Source organism: Parus major, chromosome 3 (assembly GCF_001522545.3).
Source record: "Parus major isolate Abel chromosome 3, Parus_major1.1, whole genome shotgun sequence".
NCBI lineage: Eukaryota > Metazoa > Chordata > Aves > Passeriformes > Paridae > Parus > Parus major.
This window is the reverse complement of record NC_031770.1, coordinates 16693291-16714838: the sequence shown is the minus strand read 5'-3', so window position 1 is coordinate 16714838 and position 21548 is coordinate 16693291. Positions and strand designations below refer to the sequence as shown.

Genomic DNA, 21548 nt, shown 5'->3' with positions numbered 1-21548 from the left:
TCTTTGACTTTTATGTTACAGATCAAAGAGGTAACTGAAAGCTGGAAACACAATTCTCCTCTGAATGTTACTGGTTTTGAAATACATGCATGCCTCAGCAGCTCTGGATTATTTAAAAATAACCCGCCTACCACCACATGATACTAAGGGTAACTTCAAATCACTCCAATACAGCACCACTTCAACCACTCTTCAAAGACACATTGGTGTCAATGTTCCACTAAAACAAAACCCCCCAGAGAGAAATCACTGAAACACATCAATTGGAACAGGTCTGGCACAAGTGGTTTGCCACCAGATGAAGAACAAAGCTACTTTTACCAATAAATCACTGTCAGGCTACCAATATATTGTATTTACATTTTAAAGCACCTGCAGCTACTCTAAAACTGAGCAGCAGCAGTGAACAGAGCAATACTTACCATCAATGAGTTCTTCCTTTAATTTTGTTAACTCCTTCCTCATTTCATCTAAAATGTCCTAAAATGTGTCAGAGCATAAATAACAGATTAGCAAACAGGTTAGTTTTGCCACCTTTAAATTTTTGCAGAGACAAATCTAGAATTCTCCCACTACAATCCTTCCCATTAATCCTTAACCCTTAAGAGAGGCATAGCTTCCAAGTTAATCCTCAAAACCTAAGGCATCCCTACAAGATTATTAGTGCAGGTACAATGCAGAAACAATAGTCTCTAGAAGTGCCACAAATTGATTCCTGTAGAATTTATGAAAGGAGAAGGGAGAAGAGTGAGAAAGCTTTGCTAGAGGTGAAATATGATGTGGAATGCAAAGAAAGGAGCTCACTAAACACCACAAGCCAAGGAAGTATTCCAAGGAAAAACAAACAAAGAAACAAGAGTAATCAAGGTATCAAGGTCCCAGTCCCAGTGGAATGTGATGGAATGAAGGCAACAGAGGGAAGTGCTGTCCCTGCTTTCTTCTAAGCTCCTCCAGAACCACTCACCAGGCCAGAAGCCACTCTAGAACTACCTGTTCAACCAACCAGAACCAATCCATGGCCCAACCTAAAGCCAACCACTACATGGGAACACGGTCTAGAAGCAACCAGAAGTTGCTACCAAAGTAAAACTGGCTCTAGAATTACCCAGCGAGCTGCAGCCTGCACCAGAATCTCCCTCCCCACTTGGGGATGGACCCACTGATCCAAACACTGCTTGGAGATCCTTCACCTCCAACTCTGCAATTCCCACAGGATTCCTCTGCCCTTGAACTGGAGAGTTACACAAAGGACAGCATCCCTGGATGCTTTTCCACCACCAAACTTGTGACCATGGGTGCTCACATCTGATATTAAAACATGGTGATACTTGTTCTGCTGGACCTGCCCCAAGGCCTTGTTGCTTGTTTGGGTACACAGAAGAGAGGGAGAGGTTTTCCAGGCAAACTCATTTCCCAGTTCCATCTCTAATGTCAACACCATCCTGTGTGTGCTGCCTAATGCAAAAGCAGGAACTTTGGCTTTCTAAGCCACCATCCTACAGCTCCAGCTCCTCAGAATACTGACACATGGTTGGCCAAAAATCAAGACTAGTAATTGCTAAATCATTGACTTTAGAACTGGCTAACAAAACAGTTAAAAACTGATATTGGACAGCTGCAAATCCTTATATCCAATTTATATAGCAATCTTTTTTAAAGCATTATACACATACCTGCTTCAATCTGTCATAATCTAGACCTTCTGACTGTACTCCGTTGGCACTGGGCTGTCCCGTGGGTGTAGATTTTGGTCTGCAGCACAAAAACACATCCATGAGTTACTGGCTGCTCATTAATACAGGTTATATAGGACTCCCCCATCAAAATTGATGACATTTGGTAACAAAAACATTGTAAAAATCAGAATGGAAAAAAAAATGTTGGGAGTGGGAGGATGGGAAGAATCAAGCAGACCCAAAATACCACGCAGAATAGAAAACACCACCCAAGAATGTTTTCCACACACTGGGAATATTAATTATCATAAGGGTTATTAGTTCAAAACAAGAACTTTCAAAGCAGCAGACAGATTTCACTGTCAGTGGTTTCTGACTTCTTCATAATGGGCATGAAAAGCTGAATGCCTTCAAATGTCAAGTACTTTCCTTTTTTAACTGCTTGCTCATTCAAAAGAGGCTCTCCCAAGGAAGCACTCCCACCAGCTAATGACTGCATGTTGATTCTGACTGTATGAGTGCTGAGCAATCACCCTGGGGGATTTTCAACAGTTGACAGACCCAAGCAATGCCATCCAACTCCTCTGCAACCTCAATTATTCCATCAGTTGCTTTCTAAAGCTACTGAAATCGAATACTGTAACAGTAGCAAGATTCATCAGGTGATACTTGAGAGGAAGTTCTAATGTTTTGGACTATATCACCTTTGATGTTTGCTTATGAGATACTCTGTTTTAGACATCAACAACTTGCTTACCCAGATCACCCTGCATTTTTAACATATATTCCAAAAAAAAAGGGAGTTTCCTGCCTTTCCACTTCTCTTTCCTGATCCCTGCTTTCATCCAAAGGTAACTCAGACTCATGGACTTACTAGAGCTATGAGCAGAGACAGAGCCTGGATGTTTCACAGCAGGAATACCAAGAGTTCCTCAAAGAGGGAAGAATGTTCTGCTGTTCTTAAATACATTTTACATCTTGGCTAGCATTCTCCCTCCCTATAAAACTTCAAGCCAAAAAGGAGCTGTAGATAAAATCCCTGACAATTCATCTCAAGAGGTTTCCCCGATGTTTAGAATCATCACAGTAGGCTAAGCTTAAGGAAGGGCAGAGTATAAAGCAGACTAAGCTGGGTCCTACTTCACTGCCCTTGTACATGGCATCTCTGAACAAAATAGCCTGGCCTACACTCAGTGTGTCCCTTCAAAATTCCTGCACAGGAGGATTTCATTTAGCACTGCATTTTTCTGCACTTCTTTCATGAGGGTGCAGACTGATTTACTGCAACAAAGGTGGACAGGAACAGCAACAAAAAAACCCCACTCTATTTCTTTTTTGTTTTACAAAATCACTACTTTGAGTTTTCACGCATCTTCCCTTACAAGACAGGAGTTTATCCATAAGGAAATGATCCTTTGTTCAGTAAGAGCTGAATGAACCTCACTCTAGGTTGTCTTGTTGATTTTTACAACCTGACAGGACTATTTTCTGACTTGCTAACTGAAGAACAACACTCAGAATGTGACTCCTAACAGAAAAAGGTGCACACATCAAAATGCTGGTTTGATACTTGTTGTTCCCTTGGGAAGCCTCAGCTATCACAGCTGTAAAGACTGAAGTCCACACAGTTTAAATGTAAGTTATCAGAGAGAAATTGCTAATTACTATTGCTTGAAACACACCAAAAGCACACAATCCACCGCATTAGACAGAAGATGAAATATTTGATAACTTGATAGTGAAAGAAGCTGGGAAACAGAATTCACCTTGCAACCACCAGAGAACCTACTACTGTGTGCATTAATGCTATGAAGGCAAACCACAGCTTATCATCTTTTACAAAACTCCACATGTTACAGTGCTTTGTTCAGCATGGAAGAATTCCTTGCTCAAAACCATTCATCAGTTGAGATCTTTGGCAATTGCTGTTTCATCAGGCACCTGGTATTTAAAGAGTTACTTCAAGTTCACACCTGAAATTGTGAGCCTTGACCTACTCCAGGCAGAACAGCTGAGTTTTTCAGATAATTCATATATAATTTCTGATCATTTCCACTGACTCTAGTTCTGCTCCCATACACTATGGCATGACAGCATTTACCCAACATGACTGAAAAAAATCCTCTTAAATGCAGCTTCTGGCAATTGGTAACAGGAACCTTGCCTTAATGAAAAAGCCCACACAGTAGTGTACTTTCATTTTTTTTGAAATTACTTATGAATTTAATGTATTAATAAGATGACTTCAAAGAAAAGCTCTACAGAAACTGTTTCTTCATATTTTTAGAACTAAAAGTCAGGTTTACCTACCATAACTATCTACTGCTGCTGTTAAAAATCTCCACAGGAAACCTTTATGAACACTGCCCCTCAATCTCGACAATGTGTTTATTCCCTTTTTGCTTTCCAAAATGCAAGACATTCTTAATTCAAATACTGAAATACCATAATTAGCAAAACAGATGATTTCTAATCTCAGGAAAATCTATCTGTGTTCCTCCCCAAATTATGCTTTTTTTTTTTTTTTTTTCCTTTTTTCAGCCTGAATGCAGTTGCCATTTAACAAAGCATTAACTATTGAAACTTAGTGAACAAAAACTTCCCAGCTATCTGATGCCAATGTGGCTAAAGAGCTCTCCCGTGTGGTTTTTCATAGCATTGCCTCACAGGACAGTGAAGCAACCCTGAGTCCCTAACACACCTTCAATCAAGCATGCAAAGGAAAGATTTTATTCATGCCAACATGCAGAATACACCACCCAAGATAAGCAGCTAAAAGGGGAACTTTTCATACAAAAAAGATTAAGTAATCACCACAACAAGTGTCTTCATGTAAAACAAAGCTGGAATTTGACTCTAATTCTGAGGGGCTCTGTAACACATTTACCTGAAGGGTTTCAATGTCAGTACTTTATGATCACTAGAGAGTGAAACTTAGATCTCCAGTAAAAATACACATGATGTTAACTAATTTGTGAGTATGTTCCAATTAGAAACATTGATTTAAGTTTTGAAAGTCTTTAATCAAAAAGCAGATGTGAAAACACGCCTAGAAAATTAATTCCCGTTCCTCTATATCTAAACTCACAGTTTTGAAAACCTGCTTCTTAAAACACTGCAAATGCTCCACTAAATCCTGGCAAATTCAACAGGAATTTTGACCTTTGCAGGTGGAGACTGCCAGAAAAGCAGTATTTTATATTAATTCATACTTGGTTCTTAAGTCATCTCAATTTGCCTTTGACACCATCTGCTTTTAACCAGTCCAAAAGTGGGCTCACCTGGACAAACAAAATGTGGAGGAGGAATGTGGTGGTGCCTGTGGTGATTACCAACCCATGTAGAAAAAGTCCAACCCTGAACTGGTCAAAGGGGTTATTAGGAAGTCTCAAATCCCAACAGGATGATACCTGTTTAATGAATCATAGAACCTGTTTTCAGAAGCAAGCAGATTTTTCCATGGAGATTCCCGTCTATTAGGGGGAGAAACACTACCTTTAAAAGCTATAATAGGTCTTAATTTTGTTCAGTTTTAGCACCTCAAACACCATGGGGTTTCAGTAGATTCAAGAGTTCTACTTGCACGTTTCAGGAAACAATAAAAGCCTACAGCTTAAGACTTTTCTGTTTGCTACAAAAAGAAAAGGCCTGATTTTAGGCAGGACACACTTGTTTTAAAATACTTATTGATTCTGAATAACAACAGCTGCATCGTCTACCTCTGTGGAAGCTCTGAGGAGAAAATTCTGCTGACTTGCCAGTTTCTAAGTGTGCTTTGCTTAATCCCTGTAAATTATCCCTGACTTCTGCTGGGAGAACTCACACCCCCGCATAAATCAGGAGCAGGATCTCCAGTCCTACCAGGTGAAAGAAATCCCATTCTGGCAAACAGAGTATTCGTGTTTCAAACAGCAGCTCCCCTTGACTAACTCACTCAAACAAAGCTAGTTTAACAAGCTGCTTGCTGAGAGAGACTTGGCAAATGTAGAGGAGCAGGAAAAATCCAAGGCTATTCAAGAGACTTCTTCTAACACCTTCTCTTTCTATGAAATTTTCCTCATCCTGGCAGAGCAAGCCATCAACACTGACCAGAAAATTGTATCAGCAGGCCTAAAGTATGTGCTGTGGCACCTTCCAGCAGGTTATGACAGCACTGGAAAAGAATATTGATGTTAAATAAACACAGGACTCTTATGTTGGAAGTACTTTTACAGTATATACCCAGGGGAGCTCACATCAAATTAAATTCTATCAGCATTATCCACTGGATGAATGAAGACAAAAGCTTGATGGAGAGAGTGCCCCAATACATCTAAGAGAAATCTCAAAAATCCTCTGTACTCCTCTAGGTCAGAAAACATTTTTAAACAGACCTCAGCAACCTCTGAATTTCCCCATCTGGAAAAAGGTAAGTGAAACTGGATGCATGAAACAGTTTACAAAAACCTACTGCTGTAGGGGCAGGTAGAATCAAGACCTCAGAACAGCCCAGACTCCCTAGAAGAGTCTGATATTGAGAGCTGCTCTATTTATTAATCCCTTTGCCCTATGGATAAGCAATTTGAGGAAAGTATCTATAGCCAAAGGGCCAGATCAGCAACTGTTTTACACAATGTGAACTCTAAAATGCTCTTTAGGACTCCATACATCAATGATATCTGTTCCCCCTCAGTGCCACATTTTGAAGCAGATCAAGGTATCAGTACAAGAGACCATGGTTAAAGCAGGTCAGACCTACTGGGGAAGAGGGGTAAGAGGGCAGGGGAAAGTCAAGGCCAAAGGTGATGCAGTATTTTGTTACACTGACAGTGTAGCAGAGAACAACACCACCAATGGCACCTGCTCTTTGACAAAAATCAAAGCAAGCACCCAGAACCAAGGCTGCAGACACCTCAATATCCTGGATTTATTCTGAAAGACAAAGATACTCACAGTGTTTAGGGCTGCATTTTACAGGTGAGGACCTCAAGGGCAACTGCAACTACAAGTGAGGCCACTCAGAGAACAATTGTTTTTAATACTCTGATCACCCCATCTTCTACAGCTGTTTCCAACAGCCAGATTTTAAGGAGAATTCAAGTAATTTCAAACATTCCCAAGCTGAATATGTTCTTGTTTTCTCTCAAGAAATTTTGCTAACTTTCTCAAGATTATTGGGGGTCAGAAACCTTTAACCTCTGTGTACACAATACACAGGAATTAACTGAACCACAAACCTTCTGCTTAAAGTAAACAACAATTAAATATACCTCAAAAAAATTGCTAAAGCAGCCATTTCACTTGCTGAAAATGCCTACCAAAACACTCCCTGCCTACCAAAGTTCCAGCTGACAAGTTACCAAAGACTGGTTGATGCACTGAAGGATTTAAAATATTGCTACACTTCTTTAGGATGGACTTTCTTAGATTGGTGTGAGAGTTACTGAAAATTGTCACAGAATCAAATCTTAGCAAGATGGCTTAAATATCCACTTAGGCATTTTATGAGCAGCACAGAAACAGAAAGAGCACCTATTCTCTAGATTTACTACTGAACATGTGAACTGCAGCACTGAATTTGGTTTTCCCTTGCACGAAATTTCAGACTACAAATAAAGAATTAAACATTGCTGTAGGCAAATACACACCTTATTTATTCAGGTTATACACCAGCAATTGTTAAAGAAACTTTTGGGTACTACTTTTGATTTTTACTGTCAAAAAGTTTCACTTATTAGCATTGCAGTTTCACAGCAGCAATTTCAAACCCATACATTTTGCTTTTAACAGTATCAAGATGATCTTTACTATTCTAGGCCAGTACCTTTAGCAGCATGTGCAACAAGGACAAATGTAAGGAAAAGACAGCTGGTACAAAAGGAGAGTACCTGGAAATAACAGGTGACTTGCTTCCATTCACTGTATTTGTCCTTTCCCAAGGCTTTCTTGTTAGTTCTGGAAAACAGAGTGAGAAGATAAAAAACTGACTTGTTCTAATAACTGTGCAATTTATGTGAGGAAACTTCAAGCACCTGGCAACTCAAGTTAGCTGCTTGGTGTTTTGCTCTTTTTACTACATTGCTTTAGCTCTTTCATATTAAGCTTCCTCCTGTTGTATTCATCTGTGAATGCATCAAACAAGAGCATCTTAAAGTCTCACTGATCTCCCAGACACTGTAAATGTCATTTGATTCTTAATCCAGCAGGGAGGTCTGCCTACACTTTATGTATTTGATTGCTTCAGCTATGAAACATGGAATCCTGTAACCAGTCAGCTTCAAATACTTGAGGAAGAGGTTTTTAAGCTAAAGGAGTTTTCCTAAATGGTTAATGATGTAAAACATTATACAATTAAATGCCAGTTTCAATGACATGCCAGCAGACACCTGACACAACTAGAGTATCTTTCAGCAACAAGAAAGAAGAAGGTTCATTCCTTACGATCTGCACAGATTAAAACAGCCTTTCTGTAGTGTGGATTGCTATTACTTGCTATCATCACTTACTCAGGATTTCAGTGTGCCACTGATCAGTCTTCATTTCAGATTTGGAGTTTGTTTGGTCTGCTCTCTTTATTTCATATTGCTTAGCTCTGCTAAGCTGGGCAAGCAGAGAGGCAGAAAGGCCCTTTCAGAGTCTCATACTGACCACAAGATTCCCTGGGATGCAGCTGGATACTGAGAATATCTAAATTGCAGAAGTCTGTCAGCACAGTCTGCAACCCAACCAAGTACAGGCTATTTATGCTGGTAATAAGCCTTAAACTTAATTTTATACACCAGTCTTCAGGATGTGCCCTGCCATAGGAGTTATTTTAGCAGGATTTTAGTTGTGTCTGCAAAATTGAGAAACTTCTGCTATGGTTGCAGTTCGCTCAAGGATGCCAAGCATTCCTCTTAAAACACTTTGAAGACCTGTTCCAGTGATGGGGCTCAGCATTACCAGAGCATCTCACAGCAAGAAAGGAAGAAAAATTCTCAACTGGAAGGGAATGGTCAAATTCTGAATGCATTTGACATTTTTACCAGGTTTGATGAGGCTTCTTACCATCACCAATTAAAGGAACCACTTCCATTGGCTTTAATTTCTTTGTTTTTGGACCTGTGTTCCAAAAGCAGTCATTTTCCTAAGGCTAATGTCCTTTCTCTTTAACAGAATGTGTTTAACAGAATGAAGCAGACTTTCTTAAAAGAGGAGGAAAAAAAGGGATGTGTGTGAAAAACTTGATTTGTGTGATGTAATTTATTTCCTTGCAGTCTGACTTCTCTAGATGAGTGCCTGTATCTCAATACTAAGTTTACCAGTTATTTCCATCTGGACACACAACTCCTAGCACTCCTTTTTATTCCCCAGCCAGGTGTCACCTGGGTTTTGTTCACACTACAGCAGTGGTTTTCAATATTATAAAGCCTGCACATCATCAAGTGGATGAATCATCTAGAGAAGTGCACACATGGGCAAGCAATCAGCAGAGGAAGCTGGAACAGACTGAATGCTGGTATATTCATTATCCAGTTACTTCCCTTCTGCTTCCACTGCTTTTTGGGATGACAAGCTGCAGGGTTATATGGCACAGCCCTCCCTCTTCTGCAGGTATGTACTGAGAGGTGGCCAGGGCCACTGAGGATACAACAAGGTACTACTGAAGAGCAGGAAAAGAAAGTCTTGAACATCTCTTGAGAGACAATAATTTACAGTATGAACACATATGCCTGCTGACAATACCTCTTGGCCAGCTGCAGAATGTGTAAGTAAGTTTTCCTTACTGAATGCAGCAGAGGTGCTGGCTATGTAGCTCCAAACACTGCCTCTTCAGCAGAGGGATCATGGGCAAAGCATTTCAACACTCTGCACTTAAATTCTTTATTCACTTATGTTCTTTTTATCCATCATCTTCTGAACCAGGACCCATTCTACAGCAAAACCCCAGGCTGAAATCATGGGAGAAGAGGAAGGCTCCAAAATTCAGCAGAGTTGACTGAGATCTGTCACTAGATTTTCGCATGACAGAGTACCAGAGTTCGCAAAACTGAGCTACTTACCAGGTGTGCTTGTTGAAGAAACCTTTGAAGATGAAGACTCTGATTCTTCCTGGTTAAAAGGGAGAAGAGAGGGAATGGGGAGAGAGAAGGAAGGGAGAAAAAAAAATCTTTATAATCTGTTCAATTCACAAGAGTCAATCTCAACTGTTAAAATACTTCAGTTTTTATATATATTTAAAATGGTTCTGCTCAACTGTATATAGAAAATGAGCAAGCATTTCACAAAGTAGTGGTTATATGTGTGTATATTATACAGTAAAGTATAAATAATCTCTTGTACACCACTGGAATCTATCTGATAATCCTTGTATTGAGTAATGTGCATTAGATAAAATTTCTCAACTCACAGTTTTATCTTCTTTCTGCTCTGGTTCTGTTGATCCCTTTTCAGCAATTCTTCTCCTGTAAGCAGAGACAAAAGTTACCAAGCTCATCATGGCTTTAAGATGGAAGAATGTTGTTTACTGCAATTAAAGACTTACACAGCCTCATGAAAATTAGTGTTTTAAGAAGTGCTTTCAAAACACCTTCAAAGGCAAAGCCCTCCTGCCAAAGCAACTGTGCAATTTGAAGTCTGTATGCCCTCCCCTACTGCTGCACAAAGGCTTACACAGAAATACTGGGTTACACTCAAATAAAAATGGCTATTCATGAAACACCATCGGCTTCCCAAAGCAACCACGAGCTGCTGTCTATCTGATACTCAGCCAGCTGCAAGCAGGCAGCCCAAATCCCACCTGTGTGAAGGATGACTAAGCAGCTGGAGCAGAGCAAGAACAGCTCCTCACCTCCTGGCCAGCAGGGCACTCATTTCTTCCATCAACCCACTGCCTCCCAAGGGAAGGGGTCCATTTCCACGGCCACCGTCTGTTTTGGATGAAGCAGAGCCTCCTGCTCCTCCACCCGAACTGGAGGAGTCTTCACCCTTCAGAGTGCACAAAAAAACAGCAGATGTGCCAACAGAATGAGAGCTGACTTCATGAAACCAGAGAAGTCCACGTGCAAGAAAGACACAACTGCATAAAGAATGGGATGGGCTGGCAGCACATCCTGTAATCCTTTTTTTTTTAATGAATTAAGCCTACCCCAAATGTCTTGATACTGCTATTAACCTTGAACAAAGGTTAGAACCAGGGACAGGAATCGGAAAAAGAAACCAGAGTTATATTTACCCGTGAAACTTTCCTAAGTTTGGCTCCAGCAAGCGCAGCTGCTAGTCCAGTTAAAGGGCGATTATCCTCAGACACGAATCCCGATGAAAATCCAGAGGCTGGGAGGGGGGGAGCAGGAGGTGGCAGGGGAACGGGAGGAACTTGGCTGGGCAGCGGAGGAGGCGGCGGTGGCGGCGGCGGCGGCCCCGAAGGTGGGAGTGGAGGAGGTGGTGGAGGGCCAGGAGGAGGTGGGGCTGCTACTGAAGACTGAGCTGGGCCAGGGGGCAGGGGAGGTGGAGGAGGAGGTGCAGGTGGTCCTTGGACAACACCTAGTGTCAGAGAGAAAACAAACAGAAGACGTTAAGGATTTAGAAAACAAAGGTCTTACTTCCATTGAAATGGTGGTTCTTTTGCTCAATGTATGAGACATTAAAACTGCTAAGATAATGGGCAAGAAAACACTCAATTTCAGCAGGAGAGAAGCATTCTTATTCAATCTACTAAAAATATTACACAATATGCTGTGAGAGATCAGACAGTTCCAAAGACATTTACATGAAACCCCTCCAGTCAGGTTCTGTGCTGCAACCAAGAACAACTTTACACCAGGAAACAGGCAGAGAGTCAAGTCAGGCATGAGCATTGTAGCAGGAGGAACAATAGAGTGTGTTCACATGGTTGCTAAACAGTATCTCATTGTATAACAAAGCACTAACACATCACCCAAACATCTGAACCCTTGAACTGTTTGAGTGCCAATGCTAATTTCTAAGCTATATGCAAATCTTTCCTTTAAAATAATCCCAGCAATCAACTTTTATAATTTAATACAAACACTAACTAGTGAGTTAGAAGACTGACATATTTCAAGCTGATGGGAAGAAGCTCTTCTATTTTTATCTATCATTCTTTTACTTCTTTAAATTCACATTGTTATCCAAAGTGTGCTTTGAAAAAAGAATATTCTGATGATCACTGTATTATTATTATTATAAGAGTTGAAGAAATTTTGACTTAGACAACAGCTCCACACGTCCACAGATTCTACCTCTGTCTCACCCAAGCTGCCGTAAGGCAGGAAAAATGCTGCATAACTACCTTAAACTCTGAAGGCAGGAATTTCACACACCAGCCTTCCTGATTTCCTAATCTGCTAACCACTGCAGAAATTTAAAAGCCTGTTAAACCCTCTTGGCATCACTCACTGTCTGAGTGCACACTTTTATTCCATACTAAAGTGAGGCCATTCACTCTATTTCCACTGCATCCCAAAGCAGCTCAGACCTTGAGTTCAGACAGGAGGATATAAACAGGGTCCATTCTGCATGCCTTGTACCAGGCTGCTTACCCCCTAGGAGCCCCTCTGCCCACACCTTCAGAGCTACTGCAGAGTTCTGTACAAAGACCTACGTCTATTAAAGTAACCTAAATCTGTTAAATCAATATAAAAGCAGGATTCAGGTCAACAAAGACATGTATTGCCATGTAAAACTCATTTCTATCATACTGGTGGAGTGCTCACTGAGGCTGTCACCTGCTTAATCAGATTTTTTGTCTGAAGTCATCTTAGTTATGCTGGTAAAATACTGTAGAAAGACTTGTCTCTCTATATCTAAATACACACATATATATGTATGTGCACACATCCATGGATCAAAATACAATCAGTGTCCAGAAAGAATTGCTGTAGGTGTCACACACTACTTTCTAAATTTGAATTATTCCTCACTGAAGGTCATTTACATGTCCAAAGCCACACATATGCCCTTCTATGTTGGCTGCCATTAGGAAACTAATGATCCTGCCTGGTAACACCACTTTCCAAATAAACCAGCAGTGCAGGGTTTACCAAGCAAGAATTTGACAAACTCCACTCTCAACAGGTGAATTCTTAAGAAATTAGAGTTTTACTCATGACTGGCCACAGAATATCGGCTCCTAGGCAGAGCTCTGTTCCATTTCCCTTACCCCGGTTTTCCAAAGGGCGTTTGGCTGTGGCATTAGGATCGCTGCAGCTTTGGAAGCACTGTGTTAATTCCTGGGGGCAGTTAGGGGCTCTGACACCCACGGGCTCCGCCCTGCTTAGCGCATTAGTAGCAATAACAGAAAGCCTTACCCTGCTGGCTCGGAGGTTCAACCGGCTGAGAGGCTGCCTGCAAGACTGGCTCAGAAGCAGAGGAGTCTCCCAGCACAGAGTTTAGAGAGTTCTCAACAGAGGCAGGGGTAGCTGCAGAGGGAGAAGGGAGAACACTAGGCTTGGATGAGGGAGTCGAGGCATTCGGGGAGTTGGGAGAAGGAGAAGCTTGAGGTCCAGAGAGTGACAGAGGCGGAAAGGAAGGCAGTGGGGGGGGAGGAGGTGGCGGAGGCGGCGTTGGACCTGAGGTAGAAGGTGAAGGAACCGGATAAGCCAGGTTTTCAGGAAGCCCGTTAGGAGCCGTGGGAGACGTGGACATTTGGGTCACCGGATTGGAAGCCGACACTGGGAGGACAGGTCTCGGGCCAGTAGCTTTGCCTGGTGGGCTGCTTATCATGACTGGAGGAGACGGGGGCAGAGGGGCGAAACTGGGCGCGGACCAGGCAGCGGGCTTTGTGTTGGGAGGCAAAGTCGCCGCGGCACTGACGGGAGAAGGGGGCCGAGAACTTTTGTTGAGTGGACGAGGAACCGTAGCGTAATGGGGGAGAACGGGGTGGAAAGCTGAGCCTAAGGATGTAGCAAAACGTGATGCAGAGTGCCTTAGAGGCGGTGTAGGGGGAGTGGAAGTCGGTGGTGCAGAAGTCACTACAGCGTACTCCGGTGTGGCCTCTGCCATTGGTGCTGAGACTGCTTTTGCATATGATGGAGGAGGTGCTGAAGGAGGCTGGCAACTGGAGTATTCAGGAAGTGGAGTGCTATACGGGGAGTTGTCGAAAGATGGAGCTGGACAGAAGATGGAAAGCAGCAGCAAAGGCAGGATAAAAAAAGGAGAAAGAGAAAAAGGGAGCTAATGAAGCAACAAAACCAGCATTCAAACAAAATGTAAAAATGTAGACTACAGTTAGTACCAGAGGATTAGGCACAAGTGAAAATACTGTTAGGAAAGTTTTACATATTATCAACAGCTGCTCTTAAATTTTACCAACTCTTTTTGTGCCAACAATTGAATTTATAAGTACGCTTTAGAGAAAGTTTTCTCAAATCCCATCTGTGAGATGGATTAGATATAGGGTTGAGCAATTGGTCTTTTACCAGCTTTTTATCTTCTTGTTTGGTTGCAAACTGCAAGCAAATGTAGGGATCTTAACATTTGTTTCAACTCCACTAATAAAACTCTCACCACAGGCAGCAAGTGTCATCTCTCTATTCCCCAGAAAAAGCTCCATAGCAAATATTGAAAGTACTGGGAATAAAACGACCAATAAAATCCTCTGCTCTAAAATGACTTACACAGTATTCCTTGACTTTCACCATGAGCTGACTTATGTAAATTGAGTTTGAGACCGAAGAACAACCAAGCACTTGACTAATGTTCCATTATATTACCAAAATGAGAAAGCTTTCAGTTATCACTGGATACATTTCCGCAGGCAGTGCATTATCTTATCTACAAATACACACAACACGTTTCACTGAAATGTTACTACAATGATACATTAAGCAAGACCTCAGACTGAAAAGCATTTCTCACACTATTACTTTGCCTCATATAGGAACATACCTTCTATGTTAACACACTCAACCTGATACCTTTTAGGGGTCTTTTTCCAACTTATGTAATGACAATACATTTGTCGAATAGAGCAAACAATGATAAGGTATTTAGAAAGTTTAACTCATCATACTTTAACCAATGCTGGAGGTGCCCAAAATGACTCAAGTTCTTCCACATAATCAGAGAGTGTGGCAACAGAGTGAGCAAATAGTGCAAAAAAATTTATTTCAGAATTAATGGAAAATTATGGCAGGAAAGTCAAAGCTCTTGGACTTCTTGCCATAAGAAAAGGGAAGGAATTCCAGCAAAATGAAGCCTGAAATAGTGACTGTTGCTACACAGCTACACTCACTGCCATTTGTTTGTTCTCTCACACTCCATCACCCAAACACATAAAGAGCAGTCTGATGGTAGAACACGCTCGGGTTTTGAAATTCTTACCAGCATTTGAAATTCTTCTCTCTCTTTCCCATTCCAACTGTTCCCTTTCCAACTGTTCTTGCCGTTCTCTTTCTTGCCTCTCCCGTTCGAGTCGTTCGAGTCTCTCCCGGTCCTGCCTCTCCTTCTCTTGTCTCTCCCTTTCTAGGCGCTCTTGCCGTTCCCTTTCTTGCCGTTCTCTCTCCAGTTGCTCCTGCTCTAGGCGCTCTCTTTCCAGTCTTTCCCTTTCTAGCCTCTCTCTCTCCAGCCTCTCCCGTTCCATTCGTTCACGATCCAGCCTCTCCCGTTCCAGCTCCTTCTGCCTCTGTTGCTCTTGCAACTGTCTACAACAGTGAAAAAAGGAAAGAGACTAAGCTGCAAAGCGAAAACCAAAAATATCAAGCAACTGTTTACAGGACAAGGAGATAAACTAATCAACAATCTTGGCAGCAGCGAGAACAAAAGCACAGCATTTGTACCTACGTGGAAGTCTTAATTCTAACATGCCATTTTTCTGAGCTGGATAATAGTTTTATTATGTTTACAGCAAAAGGAATCACATATCCCATTTCCTCTTAACTAATTGAACTTTCTGAGAGACAGCCTTCAAGAGGTAAGAATAGAAAGCTGACGCTGCTAATTTTTTACTAACTGATACAATCTTCCCAGTTTGGGATATGGAGTTACATTTGTTCTTTGCATGGTATTTTATACTCGAAGCAGTGAATAGAAGTACAGTGAAACAGCAGTAACACAAATACTCATTTAAAAAAACACCCCCAAATAAATTATGTTTTTTGGACTAACTAGTGAGGTAAAATTTACCCAAAATTTACAGAAGCATCAAAATGCACACATGTCCATCCCCACTTGCATAGTAACACACACAGCTGAACTGGCAACAACACGAGAACACCCTGAAGGCACAGAAAAACTGGACATGGTCAAAAAAATCCAGGGTGCAGCAGCCAAGGAAACACTGCAGGGAGCTGGCAGGGTTTCCAGCTCATGGGAGTCTTTGCACAGCAAAGCAGAGAGGGGGAAGACATGAAGAGGAGGAAAGCAAGTATAAGCCAGGCTGTGGAAATATCCTAAGGGTAAGAAAAAACCTTCCAAAATTCTCTGCCAAAGCCACTGGCTTGGCTGAAAGGACTTTCCTGAAAAAAAAACAAAAACAGTAGGAAAAGCTATATACCACCTTTTTGATCCTCTTTTCTCACCTTGTTTTACCTTTTCTTTAGGGTTGTTTAGGGCTTTTAAAAAGCTATACCTTTCTAGTTGGTTAAAATACAGTTTTTTGATTTTCAAAGTTTTTTCATCTCCTTGGGATACCTCACTGCTGAAACAAAAATTAGGCAGATCTTCCTCCCAGCTGTGGCCAGTACGTTCCTGTCAGTACATAATACTGAAAATGTTGGTAGTTGTTGTTCTCTATTTGAATTCTTTTTTCCAAAAAAAATTATAAAATCATAACAGTTAGAAAGAAAATCTTGTCTATAAAGCACAGAGGCATTTCTTCTGCCATGTTTCAGATACAAACTGATGACAGCTTCTCAACAAACACAAAGCACAGCCAGCTTTTAACTATAAAGTAGAGAGGAGATCTGAATTTTGAAACCTCAAGCTACCAGATGTGTGATTTCTATACTATGCCAGTGGGCAATTTTAATTTGGACAGTCATTGGCAATACTCTGCTGTATAAGTAGAGTCGTAAGGACTGAATTCTGAAAAGGAACTTCAGCTGTTTCACTCCTTTTCATGCCCAGAAAATAATCAGCATAACTGCAAACCCCAGCCCATGAACTATTGTTATTGAATTCCAGCTGATGTTTTCCCTTTACAAACAAACAAAAAATTGAAATTTCATCATTTCTTTAATGAAATAAGTTCCAGTTATGCACAACAAAAGGACTTTTTTCACTCCTTAGCTCATTACCCATCAAAAGCACAAAACCAGTTCTGCTCCTTTATAGTTTCTTCCCTCGGCCATATAACAAAGCTATAAGAGCAGTCACTATGAAATCAGAGCTGCAACTCAGCATGAGTTAATGACTGATTTTTAGCCTCTGAAGCCCACTAAAAAGTCTGCTGATTGACCCATACACATTTGGAAGCAATGGAAGATTTCTATAAATGTTAAGAGAATAAAATATAAACCAAAAATTTAAGCTCCAAGAGGTATTAAAAATATTTTCGACATTATATTTTTGCTTGTTCTGTACAAAACTGATTTGACTGTGCTCTTTTTTTTCCCCTCATATAAAACCTATTATTAGAGGGAAACAAGGTTTTCATCAAGGCTAACTTCAGCTTGGCCATGCTAAAATTTTTTTTCTTTTTAATTTTTTTTTTTTTGTAAAGGAGAGGTGGATGCACATGCTTGTATCTAAAAGGCTATTCAGAGCAGAAGACAACACTGACAGACTCCAAAGCAGCTTTGTTTATTTTTGTCATTCTTTTGCTTTCATTTGCCAGAAATGAGCATATTCTACCTAGAAATGTACACTCTGTTCATCCCAAACCTAAAATGTAGATATGGCATTTGGGATCATAAACATTTCATGTTATATTTAGTTTATAATACTGGAAGGTATCAATTCCCTGGATTTAACAGCACCTCAAGCAATTCCCAGAAAATTTCTTCTGCTTAAGTTCTTCATTTCTTCACAGAAATAGAAGCTCAATATAGGTCACTCCTCACACAAGGGCAGCACTGCCAAGGCTGTTTTGCAATAAACCAAACCAAGAGCTCTCCCATTTCATATTTCCATAAGCAAACCGGAAAAGAAACAGCGAGGTGCTCATCATAAAGCTCCTCAATAATATTTAGTTATTTAGGGTAGCAAGGATGATGGCTGATTATGAAGAATTACTGATAGATCTTCTAATTCCAACTAAGCTGCGAATAAAAATGGCAAGTAAAACTCCACTGAAGTGAAGCAGGGCAGAGAGAGGGAAATATCTGCTAAATTAGTTTCCAAAGGGGTGGACTTTGAGTTGCCTATGGACTCAGGAGTAAGATATTAGGGTTACACCAGGCAATTCTACAACAACATCCATTCATTGATGTGTCCTGTTCAAAAACCTCAACCAGATGCCATACATCAAGAAAGGATCACAGAGCAGTACAGAAATGGCACCATCTTGCCTCACAATCCCTGCATCCCTGCTCCCAGGTCAAAACAGAGAGAACAGCAGAACTGAAAAGATTCAAAGAGCAGCAACCCTTCAAAGGTAGGTCAAATGTACCAACACCTTCCATTTAATTTTCAGTTCAGAAAGCTGGAATTCTGAATTCTGGGAAAGACAACTGGAGCTGTATGAAATCCTGAGTGATGAGGACACTTCTTCACAACAGCTGGGAGGAAAGATTCGATGCAAATAATGAGAGCAAAGCTCAAAAGAGAAGAGCAGCGCTGCACATCAGGCAGATGAGCTGTGGAACTCCTGGCCAGAGTGGTTCAAAGGAAGAGGAGGAAAAAGCCCACAGGAAGAAAAAACCAAAACAATCCAACAACCATGGGAAATCGTTTAGAAGACAGAAATTGCATCATGCAGAAGCTGTTGAACCAAGGGATGCCCAGAGGATGGGAGAGCAGCAGAGGGAAGTATTCCAGGTGTTCAGCCTGGCCCAGAAGGATTTGTGTCGTAACAAAATGCATCTAAGTGTTTAAACTGAAGCAAAAATTATTTCAACTGGCAATGAACACTATCAAATTATATTGGCTAAGTAAGATCTAGATGAGAAACAGTTGAGATACCCATTTTTATCCACACAGGACCTGAATAACAAAGTACTCATTATTTAGTAAATATTGAGTGACACAGTATTAAATTCTTTTTTTTTTTTTGTAAAAGAATCCCCATTTTCCATTTCCTCAGGAAATAAAAGGAATAAACCCAGAATGTTTTGCTAGAACAAAGTAAAGCACTTTACTTACAATACAAATGCACTACCAAGAGAGGGCAGCAAAATACCTTGCAAGCATATCTCACACATATGAGATTAAATACTCCATTGTTGAGAATAATTTCTCATTGTATGTCACTGAAGCATCCCTTTGTCAACAAAGAGAAAAAGGAAGCCAAAACAACAAGCAAACGAAAAAAAAAAAGACCCAGCCAAAAACCCACAAAAAAACCTCACAACTCACTACATTTCTACTGTCATTTTAATAATTTTAATAAACCTTTTGAATAGCAAACCAAAAGGTGCACAGGTCAGAAGATCAGTAAGCCAGTAATGCAATTAAGTTGCTTTAAGACAACTTAATAAGCAAGGAGGAATTCCATAAACTACACACTAGATCTCAGCAAGTGTTACAGTTGTAGCTAAAAAAGATTAAAACCACATTTGATTATTAAAAAAATTTGCATCAAATCCCTCTGGTTTTGTTTAGCTGGCATTAGATAGCATAATTTTATTTTAAAATTTTGTCAGAGATCAAAATTATATTAGACAAAAGCATTAGTAGATTAAGGAGAGTCATCACACATCAATTAAATTACATCTGAATGTCAAGACTGGTAGTTCAAGAACCCTGTGAAAGCAATACCTGAAAATCCTTCAGTCTTAGAAAGCACATCTGGCCATCAGGACAACTTCTGAAAAAGCTAAAGAGGTACTCAAAATGCCCCAGAAAGCTGTCTAGTAGAGAAATGCCCATTATATTAGACAACGTGATTATTCCATTTTAGAAGTGTGACTTATTAAATTGAAGAGCTAATTACATGAAATAGCTGAGCCTGCTGTAAAACCGTACATGTCAGTCACACACCAGGTACTGTTACTCATGTTTAGATTCAGAGTCAACTCCAGAATCTCAGAATAGCTGCCAGCTTTATCACAGGGACTGCTCATGACATTTTCTTTGTGGATTTCAATTAGCTTCATGTCAAAAGCGTTCTGGGAAACTTCACTTTGGGGTGTTTTGGGGGAGGCTCTTGGTTTTGTTATTTTTTTGTGGTGCTGTTTTTAAATTAGCTTGCTTTAATACTGCATCAGCTTTTAAAATTATTTCCCCTCTTGCCCTTATACTTCTGTCCAGTTAAGGAGGTACTGGGAGATGCTGTCTGAGGATAAAGAAAGAATCATATTTACAATACTAACTTGTGACTTAATATGAGCATTAATCCTGCAGTTCTTTGGGCAGCCAAGCAGCAGGAGCATGACTACATTCTTGAAATAACACATGGAAAAAAAAAAAAAAAAGCAATGAGCAGAATTAAGCACACACTGTTGCATCCCTGCTGAAAAAAATCCCCCCACATTCTGTGATGGTGAAAGTGTTTAGAATATCTCCTACACGACAACTGCAAAACAAAATTGCAGTTAATTTACTTACTCAGGTACACACACAGCCTTCCTGGCTTGCTCTTGATCATAAAAGGAATAACAATTAAGAAGTCCTGCTGTCTCAGCTCCTGTTATTATATGAAATGAGCCAACACCACATGCACATGGAGATCACTTTCCATTTAGCAAGTAACACTACTTCATTCAAAACCCTGTGTGTATGATGGGTAACTAGGAAGCTATCTCAAATTAATACTATCCATTATTTTTTGATCTGTATTGGGGAGGGGAAAGGGAACAGGTGGGGTTTTAACTTCTCCTCCTGAAGGTGAATGACTGTGACACTCGTGATCCTTTTGCTGAAGACCTCAACAATTAAAATAATTGAGTCCTCAGTTAAATCTCTTAAAATATGTCCATTACCATACAGGTTGAAGAGAAGACAAAGATCTCAACTAGATTAAGAAACTTCAGTGTTTACTGGTAAAACAATACTCTGTTTCAGAGCAGTCTTAATAGCCAGAGGAAAGCTGTCCTTTTCTGGGACACTTTTCACATTCAAGCCTCCGTATCTTTGTCACCTGCAGCAGAGTTACTGTATTTGTGGAAAGACTCCTTTCACCAGAGCAAGGATGCCTTGAAACATGAAGAAACTCCCATTGTGTCAAAACCCAGAGCTTCTGTCAGAAGGCTACCAAGAGAAAAAAAAACTGTGAGTAACAAATCCAGAGTTGAAACAGTTTGCAAAAGCAAAGAGCTGCCTGCTCTGGCAGGTCACCTTGCATCCTCAAGTGGAAGTTGTGCTGTACATTCACATAAATCTTCAGGATTTTAACACTAGCTTGCTTTGCTCTTGGCTGTGAGATCAAGCCATTACATTTTTTCCTAAAAGGATGATAGGAAACTGCACTGGGAAGCCCATATATCAACCTGAATAACAGAGTTCAGCCACGAACCTGGAAGGCTTCTTGTCACAAAGCCAGATACATTAAAAACAGAGGTATTTCCATGAACAGTACAAAGGCATCTTTGTATCACATCCAAATTCGGCAGGCACTGAGCTGACAGACATTCCAAGATGAACAGAAACTTGTTTGAAGTATTTAGTTTTAAAACTCACTGTAGAAAACAAAGATCCGAGACAAAGCCCACAGAAAACAAAATATCTTGAGGAACAGACCTGACTGAAGTAATTGCTGCACTGAATGAAGAGGTCAGCTGCAGTAGATAATACATAATATTTGACAGCTGTTAGTTGTCATTTATGAACACACCAATTTCATATTTCATTCTTTGC

At 40.5% G+C, this 21548-nt stretch overlaps 1 protein-coding gene across 14 annotated transcripts in view; it reads right to left on the bottom strand.

Annotated features, from left to right (window-relative positions):
* ENAH (ENAH actin regulator) overlaps window positions 1-21548 on the bottom strand; it is a 123919-nt gene that overhangs the window by 3399 nt on the left and 98972 nt on the right. For 6 of the 14 annotated variants that reach the window (XM_033513273.1, XM_033513272.1, XM_015621982.2 and 3 more), the window contains 10 exons: window positions 14979-15298; window positions 12965-13765; window positions 10870-11177; window positions 10486-10622; window positions 10045-10099; window positions 9698-9746; window positions 7544-7610; window positions 5087-5149; window positions 1674-1752; window positions 423-480 (listed from right to left, as the gene is read on the bottom strand). In XM_033513273.1, coding sequence (XP_033369164.1) covers window positions 423-480; window positions 1674-1752; window positions 5087-5149; window positions 7544-7610; window positions 9698-9746; window positions 10045-10099; window positions 10486-10622; window positions 10870-11177; window positions 12965-13765; window positions 14979-15298 — 1937 coding nt within the window. The remainder of the gene's footprint in view (window positions 1-422; window positions 481-1673; window positions 1753-5086; window positions 5150-7543; window positions 7611-9697; window positions 9747-10044; window positions 10100-10485; window positions 10623-10869; window positions 11178-12964; window positions 13766-14978; window positions 15299-21548) is intronic. The other 8 variants (XM_033513275.1, XM_015621989.2, XM_015621987.2 and 5 more) reach the window with 5 other exon arrangements.